At 41.8% G+C, this 18,736-nt stretch overlaps 1 protein-coding gene across 1 annotated transcript; it reads right to left on the bottom strand.

The window, feature by feature from the left end:
- Window positions 1-4,467: 4,467 nt before the first annotated feature.
- On the bottom strand, window positions 4,468-18,534 carry Dppa4 (developmental pluripotency associated 4). Its single transcript, XM_046464055.1, has 6 exons — window positions 18,453-18,534; window positions 10,130-10,290; window positions 9,994-10,044; window positions 8,784-9,096; window positions 7,189-7,387; window positions 4,468-4,504 (listed from the first exon to the last, which is right to left on the bottom strand). Exons 1-6 carry the CDS (start codon window positions 18,532-18,534, stop codon window positions 4,468-4,470), a joined length of 843 nt encoding a protein of 280 aa, XP_046320011.1.
- Between the last annotated feature and the right edge of the window lie 202 nt (window positions 18,535-18,736).

The raw sequence follows: 18,736 nt of genomic DNA, 5'->3' as shown, positions 1-18,736 counted from the left end.
GAAGCCCTGGGTTCAAACCCCAGCACTGCAAGACCTATAAATAAAATTTAAAAATAAAGTTGAGATCAGTTACTTTCCCTGTAGTAGATCACAAAAAGACACAATGTCCTTTACCTGCATGCTTTGAAGTAAATAAAGAGAAATGGGATACTCAGGTGATGGCACTCCTCTTCTGAATACATTAACATGTTACACTTTCCTGTAAAATTATAATTCCTCCCAGTGATGGGAAAAGAACAGGTTAAAAAACGAAAGACCAAAAGATTGTACATCTAAGTGCATAAGGCACAGTAAATCTTCATACTATTAGAGGAAGCCAGGTACGGTATGGTAGCACATGCCCATAATTCCAGTGACTCTGGAGGTTGAGGCAGGAACATTGTAAGCTTGAATTCAGGCAGGACAGCTGTTTTTTTTTTTTTTTTTTTTTTTTAATATTTTTTAGTTATAGATGGACACAATACCTTTATTTTATTTATTTATTTTATGTGGTGCTGAGGATCAAACCCAGTGCCTCACACATGCTAGGCAAGCACTCTGCCACTGAGCCACAACCCCCAGCCCTCAGCCAGGACAACTTAAAACAAGAAATGCAAAGGCCTAGGGATGTAGCTTGGTAGTAGAGAACCTTTGGGGTTCAATCCCCAGTACCAAACCAAATCGAACCAAACCAAACAAATAAAAAAGGATACTATTAGACGAAGACAAACAAAAATATCAAATTATGGATTATGTTAAAGGAGATTAATGTCATAGAAAAATAGAAAGCTATAGGCAGTATATAAAGGGGCTAAATGGTACATGTAGGGGTTGAGAAACAGCTTGTGATTTCAAAAGGGGTTCAGAGTTTGCCTCTTTGATAAAGTGACATTAAGAGAGACTTAGATAGTTCACCAAGGGAACATTGGGAGAATGATCATTACAACCAAAGATAAGACCCTGAAGTGAGATAATATTTGGCTGCTTAAGAAACAGGAAGGGCAGGGTGGTTGGAGGTGAGGCAAGAGATAAGGAGGACAAAAGATAGATAAGGTATGGGAGGTCATTACAAGGATAGGTTTTTTTCTGAATGAAATTGATCTTTGGAAGGGTTTAATGAGAAGAATGTGGTGAGCTGTTTTGTATTTCTAAAGATCTTTTCATATATACAAATGAGTATTTTCCCAAGGTTGAACCCTGGAGTGCTCCACCACTGAGTTATATCCCCGCCCCTGTCCCCCTTTTTGGTACTGGGAAACAGAGTTGCTTAGTGCCTTGCTGAGGCTGGCTTTGAACTCGCCATCTTCTGGTCTCAGCCTCCCAAACTGCTGGGATTACAGGTGGGGGCCACCGCGCCTATCTCCAACCCTTTTTGTTCTGAGGCTGGCCTGAAACTTCTGAGACTTCTGCCTCAGCCTCCAGAGTCCCTGGGACTACACGCCTTTGTCCTAGTGTCTGTCTCTTTTCCCATGTTTCGGTTATTTTTCAAACTTAAAAGTTGGTGTACCTGCTCGGCGTGGTGGTGCACACCTGTAATGGCAGCGGCTTGGGAGGCTGAGACAGGAGGATGGCGAGTTCAAAGCCAGCCTCCGCAAGGCACTAAGCAATTCAGTGAGACCCTGTCTCTAAAATAAAATACAAAATAGGACTGGGGATGTGTCTCAGTGGTTGAGTACCTGTGAGTTCAATTCACGGTACAAAAAAAAAAAAGTTGGTGTACCTGTATATATTCTATATCTCATAATTTTTAATGTTTTTTGCAAAATTCTCTCTGCATATTATATACCTATATTCTGCATAACCACACTAGTTATCACAACAAAGAAGCTTAGTCTCTACCCTGAGTTTGCAGGGAAGAAAAGATGGAAAAAGAACAAAATTTAAAAAAAAATTGCTATAGTATCATGCAATATTTATTCCGTATTCAGTGAAGGGAGAGATATACAAATTGTATTAATGGTGGAATACAATTATTAATTTACTTTATATGGAGAGAAATTTGTTTATTTAAAAGTGTTGGAAACAGAAAACAGGGAGCCCAAGTGTATTAAGCTCACTCTAATTATTATACTGAAACAACAGATATAATCAGGACAATTACTTCTTCATGATTAGATTTCCATAAATCCTATCAGCAAATATATTAGTAATACTGTGTGCTGTCCACTGTATGATACCAGATGATACATTTCAGTTTTTACCATTTCTAGTGGTGCTAAATTTGGCTAAGATGGACATAAAAAAATTTCAATGATGTCTGTAAGCCCCATCTTTGCTAAAATGTAGAAACTTAGTTGGTGCATTTTTAGGAAATATAACTTCAACTTTTTAGTGGATTGGGTTTTAAAAATCTCCCCATCTGCTTTTCCCTCCCTGGCTCTCCTCATCGACTGGAGATGCTTGGAGATGTGCTGACATCTGCTATGATTCTGTCAGGGAGTTCACCAGCTTTCTTTCTGAAGACCCATCTCCCTCTGCCAGTCAGCTCAGGCTTGGCAGGTCCTTTGGACTTCAGCACCTACTCTTGGAATCTTCCGTGACCCTTTGGAGCCAAGAGAAATTTGGAAGGCCGGTTCTTGATTTCTCACACCACCATTCCTGTTGTACTTCACACCTGGTTCACACCACATACTATGGACACAGACCTATCTGCAAGGCTGGGAACTGAAGTGCAAATCTCTTCCCTTGGCTGTGGAATTCATCTGAGGCACATGGAGTGTGCAGCTCCAGGTGTTGGTCTCCCTTTCTTTCAAAGCATTAGGGGAAGAGAGTGGGAGTTGGAGGAGCACAAGCTCGCTCCTCAAATAATCCACCATCCCCGGGAGCCAAGGAAAGACCTCAGTCATTTTAACATTTGTAAGGAATGATTCTTTTTTTTTTTTAATTTTTTTAAATGCAAACTTCCATTTATTTTTTTTTAAGAGAGAGAGAGAGAGAGAATTTTTTAATATTTATTTATTTTTTTTAGTTTTCAGCGGGCACACATCTTTGTATGTGGTGCTGAGGATCAAACCCGGGCCGAATGCATGCTAGGCAAGTGCGCTACCACTTGAGCCATATCCCCAGCCCAGGAATGATTCTTTATGCCCGGCACCAAAGACACCCAGTGGCTAGTGTTTACTCCCATCATGTTGCATAACCTATGAAGTAAGTCCATGAAAGCTGGAACCAGATGGCTATCCTGGCTTGATCAGTTTTGTCCTGGCTCTGCCAGCTGTTGAAGGGTTCTTCTACCCCTTGGCTTCAGTCTGTTCTAGGCATTAGCTCATTCCTCAAAAGGGAGTATGAAAGAATGGAAGAGGAGCCTGCACACCCACAATCCCAGTGAATCAGAAGGTTGAGGGAGGATGGCAAGTTCAAGGCCAGCCTCAGCAATTTGGCGAGACTGTCTCAAAACAAAAAATAAAAATGTATAAGGGTGTAGCTCAGTGGAAATGCATCCCTGGGTTCTATCCCTAGTACCTCCCCCCCCCCAAAAAAAAAAAAAAAAAAAAGAAAAGAAAAAAAAAACAACTAACCCAGGGTTCAATCCCTAGTACCTCCCCTGAACAAAAACCAACCCTATAAAACGGAAACAATAAAATTCAGAAACCAGATTCAGTACATCATTTAAAAACAATAGAAAGCAGATGCATATACCATGCTAACATGAACAATGTGCTTCAACTGGGGGAGGAGTCAGTGGGAAAGTGTGGCCCAGGCTCCAGGCTGGGTGGGCTGCACCTGCAGCTTCAGAGCTGGGCCCTTTGTGTTGCTAATGGGATAGCTGACAGCCCAGGAGACCCTTCAGCCCTGCACTCAGACACACAGAGCATGCATTCTGGTGTTCACCGCAGGGGCTGGGTGTCAGCAGCCATCACAATGAACTCGGGCATCCCATTGAAGGTTTTTTCTTCCTTTCTTTTTTGGTACTCGGGATTGAACCCAGGGCTGCTCTATCACTGAACCGCATCTCCAGCCCTTTTTGTTTCTAAATTGCCAAGGCTGCCCTCAAACTTGGGATCCTCCTGCCTCCGCTTCCCAAGTAGCTAGGATGACAAGTGTGTACTTGTTGCCCAGCCTGTTGAAGGTTTTGGTGGTCTCACTGGCTCCTCTTTGAGGCTCCTTGTGGTTAAAGGAATGTGAAACAAGCTCCGACCGACAGTTTGGTTCTTTTTTTCCTTTTGTTTTTGGTTTTTGTTTGGTACTGGGATTGAACCCATGGGCTTCTTGCTACATCCCCAGTCCTTTTCATTTTATAACTAAATTGCCCAAGCTGCCTGGAACTCTTGATCCTTCAGCCTCAGTTTCCTAAATTGCTGGGATTATAGGCATATGCCACTGCCATCTGACATGTTCCAGTGATTTCTTGGTAAGGTGGCCATCTGAGGACATACAAAGGCTTTTGGATTTCCATCAGTCTCAGTCATAGCTTGCCACATCACAAGAACAGCAGGTGACATCAGAAGGGGACGAGAAAACCATAGACAGTTCTTTTATCTTGGTATTCTATACCCACCGGAGACTATTAATTAAAGTCTTGTTCCTATAAAACAAATGAAATGTTTGGTTTTAGTAACAGGGAAAACAAAAATTATCAAGTTTTATCCTTTAAAATAGAAACCCACCATTGAAATGCCAGTGAAATTATCCTTAGGACTGTAGCTGTGGCTCGGTGCTAGAGCTCTTGCCTAGATTGTGTGAGGTTCTGGGTTCAATCCCATCATCACAAAATGACAGAGCAAAGAGTCAAAAACAAACAAGGATGTGATGGAGCACACCTGTAATCCAGTGATTCTGGAGGGTGAGGCAAGAGCATCACAAGCTCAAAGCCAGCCTCAGCAAGTTGGCCGTATCCTTTCTCAAAATAAAAAATAAGAAAAATTATAAGATGTGGTGATGCATGCCTGTAATCCCAGAAGCTGGTAAGGCTGAGGCAGGAAGATCACAAGTTCGAGGCCAGCCTCAGCAAATCAGTGAGGTCCTAACCAACTTAGTAAGAGAAGGTGAAAAGGGCCAGGGATGTAGTTTAGTGTTTATATGCTCCTGGGTTTAATTTAGTCTCCAGTACCAAAAAAAGAAAAAAAAAAAAAAAGCCAAACAAACAAATGGTTTAGTTGCCCTTTGCTGGATAAACTGAGGCTTAGAAAAGTTAAGTGGCAAGTATAAAATTATTGAAATGATTATTGTTACAGATGACTGCAATCCAAGACTTCTCATCTGCTCATCTTTGGAACAATCCTGCTGCTGCTTCAAAATAGTTTTCCCCTCAACTACTGAGATTTGTCAAATTTGGTGGCTGTTTTTGTTTGTTGGCTTGTTTGTTTACAGTGGTGAGGATTGAACCCAAGGCCTTGCACACTCTAGACAAGCACCCTACCACTGAGTAACATACCCTTATCTTCTTATCTACTTAACTAGAAGCCATATGTTAGTTGGTATACTTTATACAAAGATCAGCAAATTTATCAAGCCCTTTTCCCCAGGTCTATTCCTCTTTGGTCAAATAATTTTGTTTAATACGTTGATTTCAATTTGGTTTAGAACTTAAGCTACAGAGAAAAACCCTTGGTGGTGTTCCTGCTGTTTTCTTAATGATTGTGCTTCCAAAGTTGATTGTTTACTGATTGTGAAGATAGTCTGTTGATCACATAATATAACAAAAGACATCTTTTTCTAAAAAAAATATTTATTTATTTTAGTTTTCGGCGGACACAACATCTTTGTTTGTATGTGGTGTTGAGGATCGAACCCGGGCCGAACGCATGCTAGGCAAGCGCACTACTGCTTGAGCCACATCCCCAACCCCAAAAGACACCTTTCAAAAGAATGCCAGGTTAGCTGCTGGGTAAACTCTGAACCTCCAATATTAGATACCAAACTAATGATATTACTTCAAATGTATAATGCTCTATTTGAGTTAAGACTTTACCCAAACTAATCCTACTCACTGAAGTAATTTCTACAATAGCTTCAGATAGGCATTAATTGAGACAATTGTGGTCTTGCACCCTATTTCACCACATTGTAGTCATACTGAACTACTTGCAACTTGTGATTTGTCTAAGTTCTTTCGTAGCCTTGGCACTACTCTCCATGCTGAAAGATGAATTTATCCCTCCTTTCTATTTTGTCAATTCTTCCCTTAAGAAATCTTTTCTTGCTGGGTATGGTGGCACATGCGTATGCTCCTGGTGACTCAGGAGATTAAAGCAGGAGGATAGCAAGTTCAAGGCCATCCTGGGCAGCTTAGCAAGACCCTCAGCAACTTAGCGAGAACTTGTCTCTCGAAAAGTAGAAAGGGGGGCTGGGGATGTGGCTCAAGTGGTAGCGCGCTCGTCTGGCATGCGTGCGGCCCGGGTTCGATCCTCAGCACCACATACAAACAAAGATGTTGTGTCCGCCAAAAATTAAAAAATAAGTACTAAAAACTCTCTCTCTCTCTTAAAAAAAAAGTAAAAAGGGCTGGTGATGTGGCTCAGTGGTAAAGTGCCCTGAGTTCATTCCCAGTACCAGGAAAAAAAAAAAAAGGAGAGAAAGAGAGAAAGAAAGAGAAATCTCTTAGCCAGATGCAGTGGCACATGCCTATAATCCAGCTACTTAGGAAGCTAAGGAAGGATCATAAGTTTCAGGACTGCCCTGACAACTTAGTGAAACCCTGATTCAGAGTAAAAAGTAAAAGGGCTGGAGTATTGCTCAATGATAGAGCACTCCTGGGTTTAATTCCCAGTACTGTTGAAACAGTTCGTTCTTTAGGACTAGGATATAACTCAGTGATAGAGAGATGCCTAGCATGTGAGGTCTTGATTTGGATCTTCAGTACTGCAATAAATAAATAAATAAATGAAATATCTTTTTTGACAACGGTCATCACATGGCACTCCAGTTATTTATATGCCAGTACATCCCCATTAGACTGGAAACTAATTAGAGGAAGATGATTTTTGTCTAGTCATTATTTCTCTGTAGTCCATATACTTTGAATATAGTAATTCATTACGCAATGAATTGTGCTGCAGATTCTGTTTCCAAATAGAAGCATTAAGCTTTGAAACATAAATGTTCTTTTTCTTGGGGATAAAGTTACCTAGGTACTAATATTCTCAAAACTCCTTACTGATAACTTGTGCTTGAAATAAACAGCGATGAAGATAAATGAGTATCCTTCCTCTTCCTCAACCCCAAACCAGGTGCCCACTTTGAATTTATGGAAATGGACCCGGTGGTTACCTCTTAACACACTTGGGGCACAGCAGGTTGTCCTCCAGGTGTCGGGGTGGAAAACTGCAAGAGGGGAGTAAGAACAGTGCGCTCACTTTCCCTTTTTTCTTTTCAGGTACCCAGGCTTGTCCAGCGTGAAACTGCAGCTGAACCCAACCACTTTTGTCTGCAGGGAGACTTCTGCCATGGACCACACACCACCTGACACCTGAGGAAGAAAAAAGGAAGATTTTTCTATGAGTATACGAGGACCACATGCTCATGTTCAGACTGACCATAGCCTGTCACTCTTGATTCAACTATCGTATTCAAATGCTATCCCCAAGAAATGAACTCTGAATCCTAACTTCACCTCTATTCTACCCTGCTGCATTTTAGGAAAGTATGAAAAGACAGTGCAGGTTCAAAATTAAAGGCCTGGCTAGGTGTGGTGGCACACACCTGTAACCTGAACTACCTAGGAGGCTGAAGCAGGAGGATCACAAATTTGAGGCTAGTCTGTATAACTTAGTGGGACCCTCTCACCCTGTCTCAAAATAAAAATAAAATAAAATAAAGACCACCATGAAATAGCTTCAGGGGTCTCAACTTTCACTGGATTTCTTATAATACTTAGAAGATAAATTTTGTATTATTGATTTATTTTATGACAAGAAAACTGGGGACTGTTATGTCACTCAACAGATGCCAGGAGATCCAGAGCTCAAATCCACATAGTTGACTTTTATTTTTAATTAATTAATTAATTAATTAATTTTTGTGTTAGTGTGTTCCTAGGGAACAAGTACTCTACCACTAAATACATTCTCAGTCCTTTTTCTTTTATTTATTCATTCATTTACTTATTTATCTATTTATTTATTACTGAGGATTGAACTCAGGGGTGCTTTACCACTGAGCTACATGCCCAGCCTTTTTTATTTATTAATTTTTAAAAATCATTTTTCTGGGGGAGAAGGTACCAGGGATTGAACTCAGGGCCACTCAATCATTGAGCCACATCCCCAGCCCTATTTTGTATTTTATTTAGAAACAGGGTCTCCCTGAGTTGCTTAGAGCCTAGCTTTTGCTGAGGCTGGCTTTGAACTCTTGATTCTCCTGTCCCAGCCTCCTGAGCTGCTGGGATTACAGGTGTGTGTCACTGTGCCCAGCTTAAAAAATCACTTTTTGAGACACGACTTACTTAATTGCCCAGGCTGACATTGAACTTGCAATCCCCCAGCCTTAGGCTTCTGAGTAGCTGGGACTGTAGGTGTGTGCCACTTTACCTGGCTTATTTTTTATTTAATTGATTGCCTAACACTGGAGATTGAACCCCGGGGTGCTCTACTGCTGAGTTATATCCCCAACTCTTTTTGTATTTTTCTTTGTGACAGGGTCTCACTAAGCTGCTCAGATTGGCTTTGAACTTGCAATCCTCCAGCCTCAGACTTCTGAGTGGCTAGATGACTGGCGTGTGCTACTGTGCCCAGCCAAACAGTTGATGTTAGACATTGCTGTTACTGGCTCCAGGAATTTCCAGCCCTTGAGGTGATTTAGATATACTTTACTAATTGAGCCTATCTCCTCACTGAGTCAGAATAAGCTCTCCATATTGGGCTTACCATGGGTCTCTGGTGGGGACTGCACAGTCTCCGCCTGCATGGCGCTGGTTTCATCTGTATTCCAGGAGCCCAACACCTCCTCCGGGGCAGATGTCATCACCACACTTGTACTAACTTCTTCATAGAGAGCAGGGGGCTCCTCAAGGACAGGCAACTCCTCTGGTGAAGGGACCACTTCAAGGGGAGCAGTACCCACAGAACATGTTCTTTTCTTAGAACTTCCCAGGGGCTTTTTCCTTTTGTCCGCCTTCAAATTACTTCGAATTGACATCCGGGTCTCGTTTGCTGTGATAGGAATATTCTGCAAATAGAGCTAAATGTGAGAAATAACAAAAACAATAACAGTAAAGATGAAAATGCAGTGGTGCATGCCTGTAATCCCAGCTACTCAGGAGGCTGAGGCAGGAGGATGGCAAGTTTGAGGCCAGCCTCAGCAATTTAGCAAGTCCCTGTCTCAAAACAAAAATAAAAGTGGAATGTAGAACAGTGGTAAAGCATTCCTGAGAGATTCAATACCCAGTACCAAAACAAGCCAACAATAAACAAACCAAAATAGTTTGTGAGGCAATGCACTTGCTAATTAGCTCAATTTAGACATTCTGCAATATATACCCAATGAACAATGTTTTACCCCATAAACATTTACTATTAATATTCATAAATTAAAACAAAAGAGACTAGAGCTGTAGCTCAATCGTAGAGGTTAGAATGACCTTTGGTTCAATCTCCAGCAGCAAAAAAAAATCAAAAATAAAAAATAATTTTTCATTAATTTTTACCATGTTGATGTTAAGTGGAGACAGGAAGACATTGTTCTTTCTTATGACCAGGGAGAAGCAAGAAAGAGGGGCTGAGATTGAGCCATACTTCAGCTCTTCTTCTTCTTCTTCCTTTTTTGGTGTGAGAGGGATACCGGGGATTGAACTCAGGGGCACTCAACCACTGAGCCATATCTCCAGCCCTATTTTTAATTTTATTTAGAGATAAAGTCTCACTGAATTGCTTAGTGCCTCATTTTTGCTGAGGATGACTTTGAACTCATGATTTTCTTGCCTCAGTCTCCCTGAGCTGCTGGGATTATAGGTAAGCGCCACTACTCCTGGCCTACCCCAGCTCTTCTACCATAACTGGTCTCTAAAATCTTATTACTGAAGAAGTAGGTTATCAGGGTAAGAACTATTAATTTTCCTTAAAAGAAAACGTTACTCACCTTTTGCTGTGGGTAAGCCTTGTCACAGAGCCTCTTATATGTGTCTAATTTCTAAGACAACAGAAAAAGAGTTACTAAAGAAAACAAGGTTCCTATTTCTCCTCCCAGCAGGGTGTCTCCCACCCAGAGCCCTCACCTGGCCTTTGCTGCTCAAATGTAACTGTTGGCACCAGGCCCGCAAAACATCTCGGTGAACAAAGTTGATTGGTGGCAGTTCCAAGGGTAGGGGAGGAACTGATATCTTTTTGGGACATTTTTGGCTGTTAGTATCTTCTGATTTCTTCTTTGGACAGGACGCTGAAGGAAAATGGAAGAACATTAGCAATAACTAACTTCTATGTCACTTTCCCATTCAAAAAATATAATCACTTTTAGTTCTCATAGTCCAATCCCCCATCATACAGTCAAAGGGCTTGCTAATGGCTCCATAGCTTCCAAGGGGCAGAACCTCAAACCTAGGACCTAATAGTTCTACTGAAACTCCCCACTACTCATGACTCATATGCACCTGTTCCTTTTGAGCCCGTCCTATAGAATCCAGGTGGCTGCACTTCCATCCTGGGAAAACCTCTGAAATATTCCAATTGGGATCATAAATACTCAGTGAATACTTAGTGACATTATTTATTTAATTTTTTTGTACTAGGGATTGAACCCAGGGTCACTTAACTGCTGAGCCACATCACCAGCCTTTTTTTTTTTCCTTTTTTTTAACTTTGAGACAGAGTCTCACTAAGTTGCTTAGGGCCTTGCTGAGTTGCTGAGCCAGGCCTTGAACCTGCAATCCTCTTCCCTCAGCCTCCCCAGCCGCTGGGATTATGGCTGTGCACCACCACATATGGCTCAGTGATATCTTGTCTTCTACCATAGAACAAAATAAACACCTGGCAATACAATACAAACCACCACTAACCCCCATAATTCTGCCTCCCCACCGCCCCCACCAGCCAGGGCAGCCCTCGGATCTTACTGTGCCTATTGACTCCTTAGCTCTACTGTTTCTGTTCATTCTGCTGCTATGGTACCTCACTCACAATCACCATTCGATAAATGTTCTCAGAACACACCTCCAGGACAGACACAAACTGGAATGGCACTAATGGTCACTAGGGTTTACTGAGCACATGTTACTGGTCAGGCACAGCGTAGGTGTCTTACCTAATTATTCTAATGTCAATGATAACCAACCCTACATTCCACCCCTAATCAAGCTTGGGCATTGTCCTCACTTATTTTTACAATGCCTTTAGAACAATTCTTCAGGCTTCTTGGACCTGAGGAAGTGGGATTAGAGGATTTGTAGATCTTTTACCTTGGTCATCTTGCACTTTTTTTTTTCGTTTTGTCCCCTGTGTTGAAGTGCTTGGTTGACTAGAAGCTCCTCTTTCTTCTTGCCTCGACTTCTCTGTGTAGCTCCTCTGGGGTAGAGGACTGGTCAGTCGTTCCTCTGATGTGTGACCCCATACACACCTACCTGCTCTATAATTAAACCCAGGGGAGCTCTACCACTGAGCTACATCCCCAGCCCTTTTATATTTTTGAGACAGAGTCTCACTAAGTTGCCTAGGTTGACCTTGAACATGTGACCCTCCTGCTTCAGCCTCCCAAGTAACTTGTATTGCAGGTGCGTGCCACTGCTCCTGGCTTCTCTGGCTATCACCTTAATATCCAGTTTCATTTTTCAATATAGGTAAGCAATTATAGGGGAAATGAGAGGAAGTCAGTTTGAAAGTACAAGATAGAGGGGCTGGGGATGTAGCTCAATGGTAGAGTGCTTGCCTAGCATATGTGAGGCCTTGGGTTCGACCCCCAGGACCACCCCCCCCCAAAAGAAAAAAGCCCAAGGAAAGTACAAGATAGAGTTATAGATATAAACAAAGAAGTAGGGCTGGGGTTGTGGCTCAGTGGTACAGCACTTGCTAGCATGTGTGAGGCACTGGGTTTGATTCTCAGCATCGCATATAAATAAATAAAGGTCCATTGACAACTAAAAAATATTGAAAAAAAAAACCCAACCAACTAAACAAAAAACAACAACAAAACAACCAAGCAAATAAACAAAAATAGTTTATCTTGGGAGAAGTCCTTGTGTCCTGTACTATATCCATCATCTCTCACCCCAAAAATGTCTCCCCTCTCATTCCTTCATTCTTGACTCCAAGTAATTTATTTTCGCATATATAACCAGAGGGCTGCTAGCAAAAAAACGTCATTTCCCTTAGGTGGGTGACTGCTTTTTGCATGAAGAACACGACCTGCCAGCTTCTTCTCTCCCATCTCAGCCTGGTCCCAAGTTGCTGCTCTCCATTCCTCAACCTCCAGTCACGCAATTCTTTTCTTTGCCTAAGCGATTACTGAGGCCTGTCATGAAATTTCAGCCCAGACCCTAGCAGGCTTCTGTTGACATTCTTACTCTTCTTTCAGAAGCTCACTTTAAGTGTCATTTCACCTGGGAACCCTTTCTAGTCCTTTCAGTCAGATCTGCCACATATTGCCTCATGCCCACAATTTGTCAATTGGAATTTCATATATACTCCTGTGATCTGATCAATGCCTGTGGCTGCATTTGATTGTAAGCTCCACAAGGGTGTAATTTCTTTCCCTTTTATTGTAGGCACTCAATAAATCTTGACTGAGTTAAAAAGAACAAAGGGCAATGGGAGTAAGTTGTTGAATACAGAGACGCTAAAGTATTAGGCCTTTATCTTTTGCGACTGTAGGGCATTGAGCATGCTAGGTAAGAACTCTACCACCAAGCGACATCCCCAGTCCCTTTTAGAATTTTATTTTGAGACAGGCTCTAGCTAAGTCTCCCAGCAGGAGCTGGTCTCCAACCTGTGAGCCTCCGGTTTCAATCCCCCACCCCCGTAGCTGGGGTTACAGGTGTGATTCCCTGTGCCTGGCTGAGCTTCTATTTTATATAGGTATAGGTTTGACGTGTCCTTATCTTCATCCATTTAATCTACAGAATAACCTCACAACCATTTACTTTTTAAATGTAGAAGCTGAAGTCAAGGTGAGGAAGGACACACTGGGTAAGGGCACATTATTATAATTAAACCCCAGGTAAGGGTGCTCCAAAATCTTTCCAATTTCCTCCAGGGTGGGAGAAAGGGAGAAATTAACATTTGTTTGGCACTACTACTCCGTAGTACTTTCACATTCGTATTCAAAATCAACATTTGCAAAACCCTTTCACAAAGTACTTGCTTTGGGGCCTCACAAAAATCTTAAAATTTAGAATGTTAAAAAGAGTCTGCTTCTAGGAAAGAGGCCTCAAGCATGCTCATTCCTGGGTCTGGCTTCTAGTCATTCCTTAGGTCTCTTGACCCTGAGCAAAGGGGACCCAGCTCCTACGGCTTAGGACCAGGATCTGTCAGATGGAATTAAGGGGTTTCATTCTCTCCCCCCCCCCCGCCCCCGCCTCAGCTCTATGACCTCTTCCTAAAAGCTTCCCCCTCTCCGCCCCTTTTCTCCTGTGACCCTTTCCCTCCAGGCCCAGTAGTAACTCTCAACTTCTCCTGACAAGACAAAGCCTCTTCACAATCACAGCAGGGAGCGTCACTTCCTAGCTGTTCTTTCACTCAAATATACTGGGCTGCAACTGTGTCTAAGAGCTTTTTTTTTCTTTTTTTCCCCAACAAAGAAAGAGGAAAAAATTTTAAATCCTTTCCTTTATCCCCCAAAGAAAGATCAAGTGTGCTCAGAAGGAGAAACATGACACTAGAAGAAGAGAAAACAAACTTACAAAGTTGTATTTACCTCCTTGTCTCCTGAATTCTCCATACTTGGGGAAAAAAAGTTGAAATTGATAGAAAATTCTCCTTCCCAAATGGCCCCTGACCCCAGAGCACTCTGAAATGTCTCCTCCTACTTCCTGTCATCCAAAGTCACTCTTCCTTGTCCCCTCCCCTTCTGCTCCCTCCCTCACAATTTTTTTTTTTTTTTTTTTTTTGGTTCTGGAGATTGAACCCAGAGGCACTTTACCACTGAGCCACAATCTCAGTCCCCCACCCCACCCCACCTTTTTTTTTTTTTTTTTTTTAGTTTTGGGACTAAGCCTTGCTAAATTGCTTAGGGCTTTACTAAATTGCTGAGGATGGCCTTGAACTTGTGATTCTCCTGTTTCATCCTCCAGAACTGCTGGGATTTCACACGTGGGCCACTGCACTCAGTTCCCCCACAATTTCTGAATGCTAAAATTGCCTTGCTAATTTATGAGGCCATGGTTGTGTGGCTGAGTTATTAATGTGTTTCCTGATCCTTTTCTGTGAATTCTTAATTTTTATCCAAATTGTGGTTCAGGAGTCTTTGGGAAGTCAGAAGCTCATGGGATGATTTCTGAAAACAGGAAAAGCAAACAGAGACTTCTGAGCTGGATGTTAAGGGATTCATGGTGGAACACATGGAAACAATTGAATCCAGGGACCAGAACTTGAAGAAACTATATACTTTCTATTTCTTATGCAAGTCACCCAAACAATGAAAACTCCAGCTTTCTATCACCACTACGTACAATATGCCAAACACTAAAAATTATTTTTAAAGTCTATAATACCAGCGGCTTGGGAGGCTGGACTAAAGGATTGCAAGTTCAAGACAGCCTCAGCAACTTAAAGAGGCCCTAAGCAATTTAGCAAGACCCTGTCTAAAAAGATAAAAAGGGTTGGAGATGTTGCTCAGTGGTTAAGCACCCCTGGGTTTAATTCCTAGTACCAATAAATAATGATAATAAATACCATACACATATAAGTATGTATCTATATCTATCTCTATATATGTGTGTGTGTGTGTGTGTGTATATATATATATACATATATATATATATATATATATATATATATATATATATATATATATATATATATATATATATATATATATATTTTTTTTTTTTTCCCTATTGCATTGAAGTGCAAATTGTGGACTGGGCAGGCCCACAGACACCAAGGAGGAAAGCAGGTGGTGTGTTTAGAACTGGGGATTGAACCAGGGTCACACTACCACTGAGGTACACTCCTGGCCCTTTTTTATTTGACACAGGGTCTCACTAAATTATTAAAGCTTGCTGGGCACAGTGGCACATGTCTGTAATCCCAGAGGCTTGGAGGCTGAGGCAGGAGGTATGCAAATTCAAAGCCATTCCCAGCAATTTAGCGAGGTCCTAAGCAACTTAGCAAGATCGCGTTTCTAAATAAAATATCAAAAAGAGCTGGCAGTGTTGCTCAGTGGTTAAGTGCCACTAGATTCAATCTCCCCTCCCGCATTTATTTTATTTACAAAAAAATAGCTGAGGTTGGCCTTGAATTTACAATTCTCCTGACTCAAGTCTCCTGAGTTGCTGGTTTTACAGACCTGCACTACAATGGCTGAGCACTTGCCTAGCACATATGAGGCACTGGATTTGATCCTCAGCACCACATAAAAATAAAAAAATAAAATAAAGTCATTATGTTCATCTATAACTAAAAAAAATTTTAAAAATCTTTAAAAAAAGACAAACTGGTAGAGTGCTGCAGTGCATATCTGTGATCCCAGCAACCCAAGAGGCTGAGGCAAGATGATCATTAGTTCCAGGTGCACCCCAGCAATCTTGGGAAGACTCAGCAATTTAGCAAGATCCTGTCTCAAAATTTAAAAAGAAAAAGAAAAAAAAGGTTGGAAATGGAGCTCATCTAGAGTGGCCCTGGGTTCCATTCCTAGTACCAAAAAGGAAACAAAGAAAAACTGTTTACTATTTTTTTATGGTATCCTTCTAACACCTAAGTTCTGTCTATCCTAAGTTCAAAAAATCTTCATAGTTGAATCTCCTCACAAGTTGAATAAATATGTACGGAGAGCTGTTTTATGTTTAGCATGGGAGACAGAACAGGACAAAATCCAATAAAGACATTGGCCTCATGGGTTTAACTCTGGTAGGGAGGACAGATGGCCAATAGTGTCAATGGCTAATAGCATTAGCAAATGCTTTTTCATGTGCTTTAAAAATATACATATCTACGGATTTACATGTATGTGATCAAAACAAATGCAAAGCTGGTAGAGTGTTGCATGCCTGTGATCCCAGCTACTCAAAAAGCTGAGGAAGGGAGAGGCAAGTTTGAGGCCAGCTAGGCAATTTAGGAAGAATTTGTCTCAAAATACAAAAAATAAAAAGAGGCTGTGGAGGTAGTTCAGTGGTAAAGCACCTCAAGGGTTAAGGTCAAGGGTCAATCTCCAGTGCAAAAAAAAAAAAAAAAAGGGTGTGGGTGTGAGGAGGAGCTAGGGGCATAATCCAGTGACAGAGTGACCTTGGATTTAATCTGTAGTAATAAAGAACAAAGAGAAAAAAGTAAAGCAGGGAATCTTCTAGGTGCTACACCCCACAGTAATTTTTATATTTTTTGTATGTATGTATGTTTGTTTGTTTTTGGTTTTGGTACTGGGAATTGAACCCAGAGGCACTCTAGCCCTTAGCTACATGCCAGCCGCCCGCCCCCATATTTTTGTTGTTGTGTGAGACAGGATCTTGTTAAAATGCTGAGGCAGACCTTGGATTTGAGATCCTCCTGCCTAGCCTACTCAGTTAATGGCAATGCAGGCATGTGTCACCACGCCCAGCCAGTTTTATTTTATTTTATTTAAAACAAGGTCTCACTAACTTGTTAGGGTTAACTTGTGAGGAGGCCTCAGCAGGCCTCCATCTCCAGAGTTGATGGCATTACAGGTATGCACTACGAAACCAGGTTGAAAATAGGGTTTTTAAGGCCAGAAGGGTAAGGGTTCTGCAGGAAGCTTATTGAACTAAGTGATTAGGAGAAGGGGAAAGGAAAGGAGTGGCTTGGTGGGGGGGAGGGGCACATTCTGGAGGCACTGAAAGAATAGCCTGATGTGATCAGGATTTGGATAGGTTAAAAGCAACAGGAAGCTATTAAAAAGTTCAAGGTGGGGGTGAAGGTAGGTTGACTCAGCATTTTGTGACACTCTCTCAACTGCAATTAGGGGAACAAAGTAGAGATGGAAGGGAGTCAACAAGAAGGTCATTCATGCAGCTCTGCAAGGTGTGCACTGGAGATGCCAGTGACCGGAACTGTAGTAGAACCTGCTTAAGAGCACAGACTCTACTGCGAATGGTGGTGCCTGCCTATGGTCCCACCAAGTCTGGAATATAAGACAGGAGGATTGAAAGTTCGAAGTCCGTTTGGGCAATTTAGCAAGACTCTGTCTCAAAAAAAAGAGCCTGGGGAGACTCCAAAGCCAGACTGCACTTAAACCAGTCCTCCCCTCTATTAGTGGTCTGACCTGATCAAGCTATCTAACACCTTCAGGCATCTCCTTTCCTCACCTGTAAAATGGGGAAGGAGGAATGGTGATGAAAGTAATAGCCCTTACTCAGAGGGTTTAAAATAGTGTCCTGCACAGCAACACACCTTGGTGGATGTTCATCTTCTGTTAGAATTTTGTGGAGGAACACAGATTTAAAAAACATGGAGAATTTCATCTGGGCTTTCTTTTGTTCTTTGTTTTTTTTCTTCTTTCTTTCTTTCTTTCTAGATAGGTCTGGCTATATTGCTGGATCAGCTTCAAACTTCTGGATTTGAGCAATCTACCACCTCAGCCTCCCAGAGTGCTGGGACTACAAGCCTACTTCTGTGGCCTGCTCTTTACACAAGTTTTAACTGAATAAAATGAGCCAAGTTAATGAGGCCTCTAGTTTACCTGCAGGCAATGAATCTTCCAATGTCATTAATTTCAACTTTCAGAAGACAAAATAAAGTTGTACCCTGTTGTAATCATCCCTTCATATTTGATGGAATTGGAGAGGCTCGGTAGGACGGGTAGTGTCCATTCAGGTGTGCACACTTGTCTCTGATTCTCTGGGATGTGTGCTCCTGCAGACCTGGGTCAAACGTTAGGTTTATTTAACATTTCTATAGAGTTCAGTGGCAGTTCAGAATGATTTCATTGATTTACAACAGTATGGAAACACCTTTTTCTTTATATATATATATATATATATTTAGTTGTCTATGGGCCTTTATTTTATTAATTTATATGTGGTGCTGAGAATTGAATCCAGTGCCTCACACATGCTAGGCAAGGGCTCTTCCACTGAGCTACAACCTCAGCCCACCTTTTCATTCATTCATATCCAAAAGATTGGTGTGTGTGTGTGTGTGTGTGTGTGTGTGTTGTGTTTTCTGCAGTACTAAGAACTGAACCCAGTGGTGCTCTACCACTGAGGTATATCCCCAGCCTTTTGTATTTTTTCAAGAAAGCCTTTTTGCATTTTTGAAGGCCCCAGATGGCCTTAAAGGTACTATCTTCCTGCCTCAGCCTCCTGAGTAGCTGGAATTGCTGATGTGGGCCACTGTACCTGCAGAAGAAATCCTTTTTAGGATTTATTTTATTTTAGGAAACATTGACGTTTCCCAAATTAAAACATGTAGGAAATGTTTCTCAGCACTGATTATTCTCACCCTCCCAGCTACTATTAGCATCCAGGATCTCATTTCTTCCCACCTGCCCCACTGAACGAACTTCCTTGTTGATTCTTATCATCATCCGGTCTTGTCCCTTCCAGGCCCCCCTCCGCAGGAGGCCACTGTAAGAGGCTGTCTTGTGTTTCTAGGGAACACACTGCTAATGTGAATAGCGCCCCCTGGAGTCCATTCAGTGCTGGCATCCTAATGACTCAGGGACTGGAAATATGATTATGTGAGGCTTTTTCTTTCTTTCTTTACATAGATAACCATCCCAAGGA

The sequence above is a fragment of the Marmota monax genome, unplaced genomic scaffold (genome assembly GCF_021218885.2).
Source record: "Marmota monax isolate L192 unplaced genomic scaffold, Marmota_monax_Labrador192_F-V1.1 WCK01_AAM20220418_F8-fsc00156, whole genome shotgun sequence".
Taxonomy (NCBI): Eukaryota; Metazoa; Chordata; class Mammalia; order Rodentia; family Sciuridae; genus Marmota; species Marmota monax.
This window is presented reverse-complemented; position numbering and strand designations above follow the sequence as displayed.